The sequence below is a fragment of the Alnus glutinosa genome, chromosome 2 (genome assembly GCF_958979055.1).
Source record: "Alnus glutinosa chromosome 2, dhAlnGlut1.1, whole genome shotgun sequence".
NCBI lineage: Eukaryota > Viridiplantae > Streptophyta > Magnoliopsida > Fagales > Betulaceae > Alnus > Alnus glutinosa.
Window position 1 is genome coordinate 9,374,460 of NC_084887.1, and position 14,834 is coordinate 9,389,293.

At 38.3% G+C, this 14,834-nt stretch overlaps 1 protein-coding gene across 7 annotated transcripts in view; it reads left to right on the forward strand.

Moving 5' to 3' along the window:
• Nucleotides 1-489: 489 nt before the first annotated feature.
• Nucleotides 490-14,834, forward strand: part of LOC133860722 (fatty acid amide hydrolase-like) — a 41,048-nt gene continuing 26,703 nt past the window's right edge. For 6 of the 7 annotated variants that reach the window (XR_009898925.1, XR_009898924.1, XR_009898926.1 and 3 more), the window contains exons 1-8: nucleotides 491-712; nucleotides 1,132-1,241; nucleotides 9,297-9,357; nucleotides 9,939-10,126; nucleotides 10,311-10,440; nucleotides 10,597-10,674; nucleotides 10,775-10,922; nucleotides 11,063-11,175. Coding sequence is in view for 4 of the 7 variants with exons in the window: in XM_062296326.1 (XP_062152310.1) it covers nucleotides 610-712; nucleotides 1,132-1,241; nucleotides 9,297-9,357; nucleotides 9,939-10,126; nucleotides 10,311-10,440; nucleotides 10,597-10,674; nucleotides 10,775-10,922; nucleotides 11,063-11,175 (931 nt within the window). In the remaining 3 variants the exon portion in view is untranslated. Of the gene's footprint in view, nucleotides 713-1,131; nucleotides 1,242-9,296; nucleotides 9,358-9,938; nucleotides 10,127-10,310; nucleotides 10,441-10,596; nucleotides 10,675-10,774; nucleotides 10,923-11,062; nucleotides 11,176-14,834 lie in introns of all 7 variants that reach the window. The other variant, XM_062296324.1, reaches the window with a different exon arrangement.

Genomic DNA, 14,834 nt, shown 5'->3' on the forward strand with positions numbered 1-14,834 from the left:
AGATGTGACTAAATTGTAATAAATTGACAGTTTGAAAAGTCAAATCATGACATTTGTTAATAGTGGTGCTTTATAGTTGAGGAGGCAAAATAATATTTAACCTTGAGAAATATGTTAATCGATATATTTCTAAGCAAAAACATACACCCAACAATTGAGGGATTGCCCCAACATAAAAGTAGATATTGTTAAAGTATATTGTTTACTCTTCCTATTGACATAAATTTTTAGAATAAGTAGTGATTTAACAAATATATCGTCTTCTCTGTTATTGTTTACTTCATTTAGCTAAACATGAAATGGTCATTAACAAAATAAATAAATAAAAAGAAGCCAACTATGCACATCATCGCAGCAAGATATACATCTCAAAGTACTTAACAGTTTCTTTTTATTTGATTTTATTATTATTATTATTATTTTTGGTTTGAAACGTTGATTATTTGGTTGAGTGATCCGCCCCCACTCTCTCATAACTCTGTTTGCTTTGTTATGCCTATAAAAGAGGTATGCATAGGTTGTGTGAGGCTTGTTCTATGTCCAATATTAGCTCTGTTTTCTGTTGTCCTCGAAAGTAACTAAAACCAAACATCATAGAATAGTGGCCTAATGGGGTGGTTGTTCAAGGAGGAAGGACTGGTGTACAAGCCGGTGGAGGAGGTTGATCTTGGTCCTACTAGTCACGAACACTATCTCCGAGCCCATGTTAAAGGTTCAACTTTCTTCTTCTTCTTCTTCTTCTTCTGTCACAGAATTCTTACCTTTAATTTTCTTCTTCTTCTCCTTCTTCTTCTTCTTCTTCTTCTTTGTCACAGAATTCTTTCCTTTAATTTTCAGCGTTATGTTCATCCATCTACAAGAATAAAGTTTCTTGAGGATTGCCTGCCAAATTTCTTTCCCTCGATCTCTTTCATCTAAAACTATATATAATTCTGGTTAAGATAAGCTTATTGTCCTCAACCCATTAAACTAGTGAGAGAGAGAGAGAGAGAGAGAGAGAAATATATATATGTATTTTGGTAATTAATTTATTGATGACTTCTGCAAAATTTTAGCTTAAGGCTTGTATTACTGACACGTATTTGGTGCACATACAAAAAATACTGAAGTGTGTTTTTGTGGCATATGTAGCTCCTAGAATGGCTGGACTTATGGTCAAAATTTTCGCCTGGTTTCTGGAGTCACGGATCTTCGGGACATTGCTGTTGTACATCCTGAAGAGAGACAATCTAATTCACAAGGTACACACGGTTTTTCTTGGTCTCTTATTTCATTTATTATTATTTTTATTATTTATGAATAAGAATCATTTAATACAAAGGCATAGCATAACTGATCAAAACAAGACAACAAGGTACAAGGAATCAGGATCCTCTCCAGTTGAGTGGATCGAGCTGGCCGGAGAGGAGTTGGTCATTTACGATTAGAAATATTTTTGTAATTTTACACTATGCAAAATTACAAAAACATCCTTAAATATAAAAAACCGACTCTTCTCTAATTGAAAATTAACCGGAGAGTATCCTGATGTCAAGAAAGTACGTATACTAAGAAAATCCTGATAAGATTATTGCTTGCTCAAGAGTCAAGAACCAATCACCAACCTGTTGGAAAAGGATAAAAGTCCACTCTAGTTCCTACCAATAAGAAAATATTACTATAATATTAAAGACAACATTTTCTTTCCCCTGCCTCCAAAAATTATAGAGCTATATGACAAGAGTTTTAGTTTTGAGATAATTACACTTAACCCCCCTGATTTATCCACAGTGTGGCGATTTACCCCCAATGTACCAAAATTGGTACATAACCCCCCGAACTTGCCAACGTGTGACAAAATCGACCTTCCGTCCAGGCGCCCGTTCATTTGGACGGAAAGTCGGTCATGTGCAAGTTACGTGACTTGGGGAGGGTCTTTGTCTTAAACGGTCACATGACTTGTACGTGAGTGACTTTCAGTCCAAACGAACGGGCGACTGGACGGAAGGTCGATTTTGTCACACGTTGGCAAGTTTGGGGGGGGTCATGTACCAATTTTGGTACATTGGGGGGTAAATCGCCACAGCGTGGATAAATCAGGGGGGTTAAGTGTAATTATCCCTTTTTATTAAGTTGAAGGAGAGAGAAATGAAAAAAAAAATAAAAAAAAATAAAAATTAGGAGATAAAGTTGGTACGCTAACCCTTGATCAGTGTAGCTGTAGCATCTCATTTAAAACCCGGATGGAAGAATATTAGAGCATGGGATCGCATATTGTCATCCATAATTTTACCAACTTTGAAGACAAACGTGGTTGCCAATAATTTTACCAACTTTGAAGACAAACGTGGTCGCTTAGTTTATATTCGCGACGACACCTCCAATTGTCGCGATTATACTCTTATTCCCAATTGCAAGGGTGTTCGCCAGTATTCATATATGAGCGTTCAGTATTTATTAATACATTTATGGTTGCTAATAATTTTTATTAGTAACTGTGCGTCCCGTTTAATTATCACAAATAATATTCAATTATTATTATTATTATTATTTAACGTCAGGCCCAATAAATAACATGACACCTCTTACTCTTTAAAAAAATAATATAAATATATTAAAAATATAAATATATAAAACTAAAAATATGTATATTTTTTGTTTTTTTTTTTTTTTTTTTTTTGTAAAAAAAAAAAAGAAAGAAAAAAAGGAAAAAGGAACCCTTGTTGGCAGCCACCCCTAGAGTTGGCAGGCGGTGGCTCGCCACCACCCTCGGCCCACGTTTGGCTGGCTGCGGACCACCCAGGAGGTTGGGGTGGCACGTGAGCCATCTGTAGGTGGCCGAAGATGTCGCGCGGCCACCTCCCACAACCGCAAGCCACCCCCGCCACCTTTGGGATCTAAGCCATAGGTACAACACAACTTCTCTTTCGAGATGGGGTGGTGGTAGCATGAAAAATAATAAAGACTTCTAGTTTACCATCTGTGTGTGCGAAAAATGTGTAACAAAATATCAAAATGCGGAATTTAAATGAGACATATATTTTATTAACGAAGTGAAAACTCAATTAAGAAAAAAACCACTCTGGGACAGCCAAACTCAGAAATTTCACTATTCAGAAGACAAAACTAGTAACAAAGCAGTAACACTCACATATCCCGATGCAGCGATCATACCTTGCACTCTGACGTGTACCTATACACAAACACTTCCCAACAGGTCTCTTCCCATAAGGGGTCTTTAATGGATTCCTTTAGCCTAGGGCTCATCCCTAAGCTAGACTTGATACAAACAAGAACCACACACCAGCAACTCTTAGAGAGCTAACATATTTAAACAATTTCTACCTAAACACCCTCTCAAAGCTTTAGAGAATTAAATACCAAATTCTATAAATAATACATGCATAGTTGCCTCTATTTATAAGCTTTAGAAGACCTAAATCGACACTAATTCGGTTTTTTCTAGGCGGCATCCGAACGAGGCAAAGAGCGTTCGGGCGGTGAACTGTGCAACTGCTTTTCCATAACGTACTTCACCCGTTTTTATATTAAAACCGCATCCAAACGATGTTGCTCTAGTGTTCGGACGGTTGCAAGTTGTCTTCCCAATCCAAGTCTACAAAGGAGTCTGGATTCTTCTCGAACATTGAAGAGCGTCCAGACGGTGTTACCCTGACATTCGAACGGATGCACGCTGGGCTGTCAGAACATTCTCGACACAGAAGGGCACCCGGACGTTTCACTGGACCGTCCGAATGGGAACAAGGAATTCGACTTTTGTTGAGTTGTAAACTGTGTAGAATCTTCCTTGAACTCTGAAATAGCCTTCTTGAAGCTTGTAACACTGAAACTTGTCATATTAAGACTTTTTCCATATTAGAGAAATAAAATCTAAATATTTGAAGACTCTAAAATAATACGGCATCCCCGTTAAAGCAGCAACCTACAATATAGTGTTTTTGTCAAAGGAATGTAGCCAATAAACTAACAAGACGGAATTGTGACTTCCGCTTGGACTAGTTTGGTGATTCGGGCTGATCGGCAAGGGATTTAAAGCTAGGGTGCGCGGTGCGAGGTTGTGGGTATTGCAGCACGATGGTTGGGCTTGTGGTTCAATAACTGCATGGACGGTGGCGTGGGTTGCTCGTGGGGGCACGATGCTTCTTTAAACTACGGCTTGGAAACGATGGAGATTTTTTCCCACATCTTCTCAAACCCAGATGATGGGTTTGTGTAATTTGGGGGTGTTGGGGATCATGTAGCATCCATGATCATTACGGCATCTCATTTGAAAACCGGATGGAAGATTAGATGTGGTTCTTTAAATTTTGAAGGAATATGGTTGTTTAAAGCACCCAATGTGGATGCTCTAAGAGAAGAGTGATCGCATATTGTTATCCATGAATACAAAAGTGGTAGCCAATAATTTAACTAACTTTGGAGGCAAATGTCGTCGCTAATACTATTATATTCGCAACCACACCTCCAATCGTCGCATATTGCCAGTATTCACATACAAACGTTTAGTATTTGTGATGACATTTATGGTTGCTAATAATTTTTATTAGTGACTGTGCACCCCGTTGTCACAAATAATATTCAATTATTATATCAACGACGACAATATCATTATTCCTAATGTTTTATATCAGCAACGACACGACCACTACCAACAAAAATAAAATAAAAAAAGTTCATCAACATCCTTTTTTCTTTAGCGTCCTTCCAGAAAAATGATGGTAACATCTTCATTTGGTATTGTTTTTGTCAAATTTCATAAAATTATCATTCTTTTTATGTAAAACTAAAAAAAAAAAAATAATAAAAATAAAAAAATAAAAAATAAAAAAAATAAAAATAAAAAAGAAAAAAAGCAAGGGGTGGTTGCCAGCCACCCCTGGTTGGCACCGGTCACCCCTTTGGGGTATTACATTCTTCTTTCCTTGTAAAAGTTTCATCCTAGAAATTTCGGTTTCCCAAAAATTCTGTAAAAGAAAATGTCAGAACCAGATTAAAATCATCCAAAAAGCAAAACAACAACAAAGGATTAAATGTTAAATATCATAAAGTTGCCACCCCATTATGGAAGTAAAACCTAATAAAACAAAATAAACTATTGTTTCATGCACTAAAAAAGAAGTAAATCATCTACGGGGCTGCTCCATTGCCTTGGAACAAGCTGGGGTCGATCGAAAAATCATTCACGTCCGGAGGCGGGGTAATCCTGTCCCGAATGATGGCCTGGTGAATGTCGAGAATCCATTCAGTGGTATTTCTCTGACCCTGTAGCTCAGCAGTCCAATTCCCCTACTCATCAACAAATGTTGCAGACAACCGATTGACCTCTGAGTGTAAGGTTGTCGCCTCTTAGCGTAGGTCCACCAATTCCTACTCTTGTTGGGTCATTACCTCCAAAACTCGAGTGAGCATCACTGAGTCACTCAGACCCTCAGGGGCAGCCCGGGATGATGTGGCACCGTCTAACAAGTGGGCTTCTGCTACCTGCTGACTAGCTAGTAGGGGTGCTTAAGTTGGCACAGTCGCTACTAGGTGTCGGAGGTGCACGCCAGTGACGGTAAAGTATCGGCTGGTGAAAGGCTCATCGGGGGGTGTAGTGATCTCTGTCTATGGGCCCCTCGGCATGCCTAGCTATGTGGGTGATCAATGCCCCTAATGGTAGAGTTGTGCTGATGTCAGTATCATCGGCCTACCTCATGACGGTGTCAACTGCGTATAAGCACAGGACCCACTCAAAGGTAATGGGGTCAGTATTCTTAACTGGGTGCACTCAGTTGGAAATAATGCAATAGACTAGTAGAGCCTCAGCCGACAGGTGGTTGAAGGCAAACCCTCCAGTCCCTACTGTAGCCATGACGTGGGGTTGTCCCTCTGCGAAATACTCTCCGAGCCATGGGTACTCTTGGTCAGGCACCTTTGACAAGTGGGTGATGGTGCTAATCAGGTTGGGGTCCACTTAGATATACTTCCCGCAGAGCCATGTCATGAAGTATCCCTCACTATGCCCATGGATGTTCGCATAGAACTTGTGAACCAAGTTAGTCGTCGGAAGGATGGACTTTGAGATCATATGTCCCCATCCCTGGAACTCAAGAAGCTTTGGGACTCTCTGAGAGCGTCTTTGGATGTTTGTCAAATCGACCCTACGCTCCACGAGAAGGCCTTAGGCATAGTAACTGGTGGTGAATCGACGGGCCACATCGACGTCCATTAACAGTGTGGCATCAAAGCTCTAAAGCTGTGGAGTCTTGGGGGCTGGCTCAGTGGCCTTGATTGTCTGGGTCAGGGTAGAGCCCTTAGCTGACATTGAGACATTTGTCTCCTCTGCCTCAGCCTCAACCCTACGCCAGGTACAAGAGGATGAGTCCTTGGCATCTGCTCTCTGTCGTCTCTTGTCTCTCGTAGTACGTGCCATTGTCTTGTTACAATCAAAAATATTAATCAATTCCTATTTATGTATGACCTTAACTTAGTACTGTGACCTACAAATTCCAACACAGTGAATAGGTTAGGCTTTAACGAGGTAACCTGTGTCAAATACCGGGTTAAGCCATAAAGAGTGGTGTAAGGTTCAAGACATAGGTTACAACACTTATGTGAGGAAAAATTCACACAAGGCATGGTTGGCCCTAATGAGAAAATCTCGTTGGGTAGTCATAAAATGATGGAATTGCCCTTGTAGGCTTCTCCTTGGGTTTCACATTCGGTGTGAGCCCTAAAGGTGTCAAAATATGTGGTTTTTTTTTTTTTTTCAAGTGGTTTTCGTTGGGGCATTTCATTGAACACTTGGATTTCTGTGAACGTTTTGGGCATGACGAGGTCACGGTCCAAACCACAAATTTACCTATAATGGGTATTTAATCCAATACAATAATTACAAGAAATCAATAATTCCTAGGAGATCTAAGGCATTTTCGAATTTGGGGTTAAAACCCCCAAATCCGAATGGGTTTCGCTCAAAAGTGTGGAATCGATCCCACCCACACTCCCAAATAATTCTACAACATCTATATGCTAAGATTAAAAAAAGAAATCAATAATCCTTTTGGAAAATCCAAATCTAAAATTTGAAAACCCTAAAAATCAATATTTCCAAAATTTAATTGGTTAAAAGCATGCTTACTTTATTAAATAATTGCAAATAGGCTTGGATCTTTGAAAAATTGGAAGATTTGAGGGAGAGATGTGGCCAAAATATCGTTTCGGAGAGAGATTTTGTGAAAAAAAGTGAGTTTTGAAATTCAAACTTAACGTATTCTGGGCAAGATCGAACATTCAAAGGTTGAGCTCGATCGTTCGAACACGATATCAAACGTTCCCTGCCAAATCTATAGAACATTCGTTTTTTAAATTTTAAATTTTTTTTTTTTTAGAAACTTAGCTTAAGGAACAATGCTTGAAGTTAGGATTAGAAGCAATTAAATTTTTTTGCTTACTTTGGAAATTCCTTCAAAACAAAAGAGTGTGTGCTACTACCTAAAGGTGTAACCCAACCTATCTATTCAGTGCACCTATGTGGCCTAGTCAACCTAACTACTAAACGTCAGATCCTAAATTTAGTTATGATAGATGGCATTGTCCTCAACCGTGTCCTCTTCCTCCTTAATTATTGTTGTGTTATCCTCATTGATGCTTAGAAGAAATGCTATCCTCACGGGATGTGTTCCCCCTTGAAGTGGCCTTCAGTAGTTGTATCTCGTTCCATTTCAGCTCTGCATACTCATTAGCCACATAAGACATGTGGGCTTCTGTCTTGCAATTCCTCTTTGCCTTACGATGTTTCCACTTTACTGGAGTGTGGTTCATTGTCAAGCTCGTCTTATCACCCGAATATTCTTCATGGGTTGATTTATACTTTGTGGGAACGTTGTGATTATTCATCATGAGCTTCGGCTTGCGTACCGCAAAAAGGGCCTTATATCCTAGCACATAAGGTCCTTACTCCACCGACAATTACATAACACCAACTTGTGCTTATGCCGGTCACGCATCTGCTCATGTAGCATAATCAAACGGCTGCAATAGGGTGACTGAAGTTCGTTCCTAAACCCTTACCAATCAATTATTAACACTATCAAATATAGGCCGTCACTTAGCCTAAACCTCAACTTTAAAGTTATAATACCCAAAAGTCCTAATTCCATCATATGTTTTGGTCTTTGTATATTTCAAAGCCAACCTAATAAGCTCATCTTTTGTGGTCAACAGAGCCGAACGCTCTGATATCATACTGTAACGCCTCCAAAATTAGGTAATTGTATTTACTTAACTTGAAGAGTTACTGGCAATTCCTCGAGCTCAATTAATTGGTAACTGACATGTGGAATTTCCCATAAACTTATTATAGTAAAAAGTATGTGGAAAGCGGAAATCATGATCTGAGACTTTTAGCCATAAAATTTTAGGACTTAATTATGCATCATCAATCACAGACTTAGAGCCTCCAAACAGATATTACCATAACAATTAACCACTAATTACCACCATGATAATATGAGCCATCCGATTGACATGTTCATCTCAACAAATTTCTCACTCTACTGCTTGGTAACCTGCTAATCTGCAAAACACTGATGTGTTTTACAATGGAAAAGAAGTAAATGTGTAAGTCCATACCTTAGTAAATGAATTTTTACAAAAGCGGTTATACAATGAGCCTTAGGTAACATTTTATATCTCTGGAATTATAAACGTGAGTTTTTCACGGAAATTATGTGTGTTGCCTCCTTTATTATGTCTAATAAAAAGTAGTTTATTTTAAAGAATTGATGATGCATAATTCCAGTAAGAAACAATAACTTTTAATAAAGAGAAACCATGCTATACATATATATGAATTAGGTCTTAGCTATTCTCTATATGGTAAACCCATGACATTAATTCCTTCCAGACAGGATTAACACTGTCCCTAGAGACATTAAATACAACACTGGTACCTCGAATATTGTACGCATACCGTCATATACTAACAGCCCGACCAAATCCGACCTCAAGTGGCCCCACATGTAGGCTCTACAGATTGCATAGTAGATTTAAAAAATGTATGAATAAAGTTGGATGAGAGAAGGAAAAATAACATTTATCTTCATTTTAAATATCTATTAGAGATGACAAATAAATATGCATGTGATCGTCACTAGCTAATGTATTGGCATTAGAGTAATGTAAACAATTAGTGATTGCAATAATTGGAAAATCAGGGCGCATATCATACCGCATACACCAGTTTCACAGAATTTTAAACAAAGGGTGGGCCAATTTGTTCTGAAATGCTTAAAAAGTGTATTCGACTTTTGCAGCTCATAACGAATGCGGAGCTAGAGACGCTTCCTCTCTTCGTTCCCCTACATCCTTTTGAAGGTACGGTCTGTTTTATCCTTCACTTTCGCTGCATTAATTTCAGCTCTTTTTTGCACTATAACAGCTTTCCAAATTATAAAATTAATTTACAACGTTCGTACCACAAATCGTGACTGAAACTGACTTTTCATAATTCAAGCAATAATCTAATTAAGACAACTGATAATGGAGTAGTGCTTTAATTAAGGAGGACTAGAATCTTCCTTGTGTACTCTTAAATATTATGTATGTGGCTTTTAAATTATAATTGGATAAAAATTCAATAATGGACTGTAAGAACTAATAAAAATTCAATAATGGAGTAACTGTAAATTTCTTGATTTACAACTGTAAACTGCTGAAGGGGGGAAGGGAATTATGGCCAATTAAGGTACTACACCTAATTTCCCTACATTTTAGATAGTTATTACTTATTAATTTCTAGAACACAAGCTGTATATATATAATTTATCTATTGTCTCAAGGTTGACATTAATATATAAACAATACACATTTGCTATTATTAACTGATCGATCGACAATAAATCTACGTATATAGGATATCTTTCTGTTAATATATATGCATGTGTTTATGATTGCAGATCTCAAAGAAGAAGAAGTGAAATGCATAGATTCAGATTTATCTCCACCTGAACAAGTTCAACAGGCAGTGAACTGTTTGCCTATTTCTGCAGAAGATATATTTGGTGGTATAAAACCTTATTTTCGTTGGTGGACAATATTGGACTATTCAAGAGCTTACACTTGCCGAAAAATAACTCCTCGATTGGTAGGCCAACTTTGTTACGTATAATATTCAAGAGCTTAATGTAGTCATTATTTGTGATTGAAATCCTTTAAAATGCTTTTATAAATCTTTTATGCGAGCCATCGCCGCCATGTGTATGTCCTTGTTGTAGCTACTATACATATATATACTCACTGTACGTAGTTGACTTTTTCCATTTGTACAGGTTGCCGAGCGATTTATAGCGGCTGTGCATGAATGTTGTAATCCTCCTTTGCAGATGTCATTCTTTATTAACTATAATGTTGAAGATATTCTAAAGCAAGCAACTGAATCCACACTTCGGTATGAACGAGGTACGTACGTACACTAGCTAGTAGTACTCTAACATATATATATATATATATCGGTCGGTTGAGCAAAGCACGACGTCGTGCACGTGTCTTTCTAATTGTGAATGCCCCAACAGTACTGGATTAATCATGCATTAATCTCATTCTATCGATCTCCAGGACAACCAATATCAGTCCTAGATGGAATCCCAATTGCTATCAAGGATGAAATAGACTGCTGCCCTTATCCAACTACAGGTACATTAATTCAAGATTCTATATATATATATATATCCCGGCCCCATTGTTACTATCAGACCAATAATCCTAACTTTCTTTATTCTCAAAACTAATTAAGGAGGAACGAAGTGGCTGCACAAAGTAAGACCTTGTACGGATGATGCATGCTGTGTTAAGCGCCTCAGATTATGTGGCGCCATACTTGTTGGGAAGACCAATATGCATGAACTTGGGGCTGGAACAAGTGGGATCAATCCTCACTACGGGTAACAAACTCCACTCTGCTTTTTTATTATATATATATATATATATATATATATATATATATATATATATATATATATATATATATATTATTGTATTCGTTCATCTCGAAACAATTAACATATGACGTACACTACTGTAGGGTTACTAGAAATCCATATGATATCACCAAGATCTCCGGAGGTTCTTCTAGTGGATCTGCCGCAGTGGTCGCTGCAGGGTTGTGCCCTGTCGCCCTTGGTGTTGATGGGGGAGGTAAATTATATTATTTCAAAATATTTTCCACCAAATAAATCTATGCAGCGCATGCTTTGTTTGTTGGTTAAATATTACTAAACTTAATTTAGTAATTTTCATTTCTAATTATTTAATCTAGCTAGGTTCACGAAGTTAAGGGCCTTTCATGTATTTGACGACCCATTTTTTATTTTTTATTTTTATACAAAACGGAATCATCATAGTAGCATGGCGATTAGTCATTAAGCCAACATCAACTTAATACATCTCATAACATATGCACAATATATCATAGATAAATCTGTAGCACCGGAACTAAAGTCATTAACTCAAAAGTAGAAATACAACATCAGAGCCATACATTTGTCTATCTATTTAAGGCTTAAATCAAGTATTATTTACATCATAAATGGCTATACAAAATAAGTGTTCCATGCGACACAAGCCATATACAAAATGTCTGTACAAAAATACAGACTATCCGAGTCCGACCCACATATGACTAAATGCGAAGAGCCTCAATCGTAGTATCCCAAATACAATGCCACTGGGTCATCGTCGACATCAGTGGTACCTGCAGCCAAAGTATCAACATCTACACGGTCATTGTGATAACCACGCGCGTCCACATAGGTGGAACTGTGAGTTCACAAAAACTTAGCAGTATAAAACTAAGTTTTCACAATGTGCTAACTCTTTTGTTTTCTACCTTACGTTTACTATAATAGCTACTATTAGTGAGAATTATTCTTTAAAAGTTTTGTAGCTAATATGGTAATTAAATACGTACAGGCACTTCGTATCCATGAGGAATCTTACTACTTATACACTCATTTCTACATATATCATATGACTAAGCCATACTCGTATACAAGTTTTCCAAACCTTCGAGAATAACAAGCATACGGTAACATCTAAGCAGAAAATGAGTAGCATCATAACCCAACTATAGTTGAGTTAGCTATGTCGGAAATTAACCCTTAAGGTATTTCCAAATTAGGAGAGTCGAAGTCATGTAATGAATTGTGAGAGATTCCCATATAAGGAGCTTCATGTATCCTAGTCCAAGTCAAGGTGGGATTACAATTCCTAACTCTAATTTTGAGTTAGTAGTAACCTTCATTTAAGGAGCAGTATAACAATAAAAAAAGGCAGAGAATTATTTAGCAAAAGCCAACATTTACGTTGTGAGGTCTTGAGGTTCATTTGAAACCTCTAAAACCTAATCATAAGGAAGCCACACAAGACTCATCCTGCCAACCTTTTTGTCCAAGGCCCTATTACACAGTCTGTTTCTCAAGCTCGTAATAACTTGATATCATAGCCAGCCATGGCTTCATCGTCTCCAACAACGACTGAGCATTAGCTGGAACACCTAGAGGCTAAACTTGAGGCTAATAGGCAGAAGATACAGAAGCGTTTCACAGCCATGAACTCAAGGTTTGATCAGATGGAGGAACGACGTACAAACACTGGGGATGAATCTATATGTAAATGTTGAAGACATTATAGAGTTGGTTGGAATTCTTGCCTTCCTGAGTGAAAATTAAAAGACTTCTAATTTGCCGTGTGTGTGTGCACAATGTGTAACAAAATATTGTAAATACGAAATTTAAAGAACACAGATATTTTGTTAACAAAGTGAAAACTCAATTAAGAAAAAAAACCACTCCGGGGTAGCCAAACCCAAAAAATTCACTATCAGAAGACAAAGCTAGTACATAGGCAGTAACACTCACATATCCGATGCAGCAATCGTATCTAGTACTCTAACACGTAACCCAACGTGAACACCTCCCAACCAAGTCTCCTACTTGAAGAAGTCTTCAATGGATTTCTTTACCTTATGGTTCCTCCTTAAGATAGACTTCAGTTATGAGCAGCAACAGTACTATAGCAACGGCTAGAGAGTTAGCGAATTTTCACAATTTCTCCCTAAAATATACTCTCTATGCTCTAAAGAATTCAATATCGAATTCTGTAAATAATATATGCCTAGAAGCTTCTATATATAGGCTAAAGAAGACCTAAATTGACACTGATTTTATTTTCGTTAGGAGGCGTCCAAATGCAAGCTGAGGCCGTCTAGACGGACAACTGTGCAATCGACTTTCCATAACGTGCTCCATGCAATACCATATTAGGGCCGCGTCCAGATGATGTTGCCCTAGCATCTGGATGGTTGCACTTTTGCTGCATGCAATTTTCATAATTCTTCTCCATGTCTTGCCTTATCAAGGATAGCATCCGGATGGTGTTATCCTGTCGTCCGGACGAATGCAGCTGTCTTCCCATATCTGCATCTTCTCCCCCAATTTTTTTTTTTTTATTTTTTATGAAAAACAACAAAAACAATAAAAACATGCTTCAATGGTAAAGAAACACAAATAAACCTAGTATGTATGGTAAAATAAAATCTGTCATCAAGGAAAGAGGTTCAAAAATACCAGGATAGAAAGATAGCCGCCTAACATGCCTTTTCTACCATCCCCAAAAAGTACCTACAAAAGTTTCTCAAGAACAACAAGAGAAATATGGGGATAAAACAATAATGGTTCCTAGATTGCAAGGCAAAAAAAAAAATGTCATGGAGAAAATAATGCAATGCAATCAAACCTGATGCTCTAGGATTAGGAACCAAATTCTAGGCATATGTACTATCACCATCTAGGTGAGTCCACTCCCCCTCAAGGGGTGAACATCTTCATTATTTCTAACCCATGCCTGCCTTCCTGATGGTGGTTGTTGACAGGCCTTCATCTAGTGGTCCATCCATTTTATCATGCTCTGCATCCATAAGGGCATTCCTTTATAAAATTGGTCATTCTCAAGCTTCTGTGGCTTCTTCATGTAGTGCTTGATTTGTTTGACTTGGACTTGCCATTCTGATTAGCAAGAACAAACCACTGCTATTGTCGCTGATGCGGTGGAGCCTGATGCCATGGAGCCTGATGCTGTGGAGCCTAATGACGGGCCAGAGGTCTAGTGTCGAATGTAACTTGTCTTGGCACCTCTTTCTTGACCTTTGATTTCTGAGCTTTAAGAAGGGAGCACTAGGGTCGGATGTGCCCACTCAAACCACAATGGTGGCATATAGGAGGCCTTCTAATGATAGGAGGCTTCTGAGTAGCCTTAGCACTAATCGGCACATCCCCATCGATTACTTCATTTCCTTTATCTAGGCCTGCGGATGGAGGCTCGGGGACTGTGGGCTTAACAAATACATTCTTAGAAGTAGAGGGGATATCAGAGGACAAAGCTACATACTCGAGTCCGATCTTGTCTGTTGGGCTCTTCTGGATTGACAACATATGAGTCAGCTTCTTATCAGTGACCCTATCCAACTATCATGTATCTTGAGCAGCAAAAAACTCTTCTCTGTCTGTAAACTGTTCAACTCATGGATGTGCTGCTTACGAGTCTCCCTCAACTTTAAGAACTCTACACAGAAGACTTTATAGGCCTCTTTAAGTTCTTCCCCGTCTTCATCACTGTGCTCAGAGTAGTAGGATTGAGAATCCTCCTGATCTTCATGTGGAGCCACAAAGACTAGAAATTTCTAATCTTAAGCATGAGTTTCTTCTTCTTCTGACTCATCACTGAGAGTCGCATTGTAGGCCTTCCCTTTACCCTGCTTGAGATTCCCACAGTCAGCCCGAATATGCCCAACGCTTGAG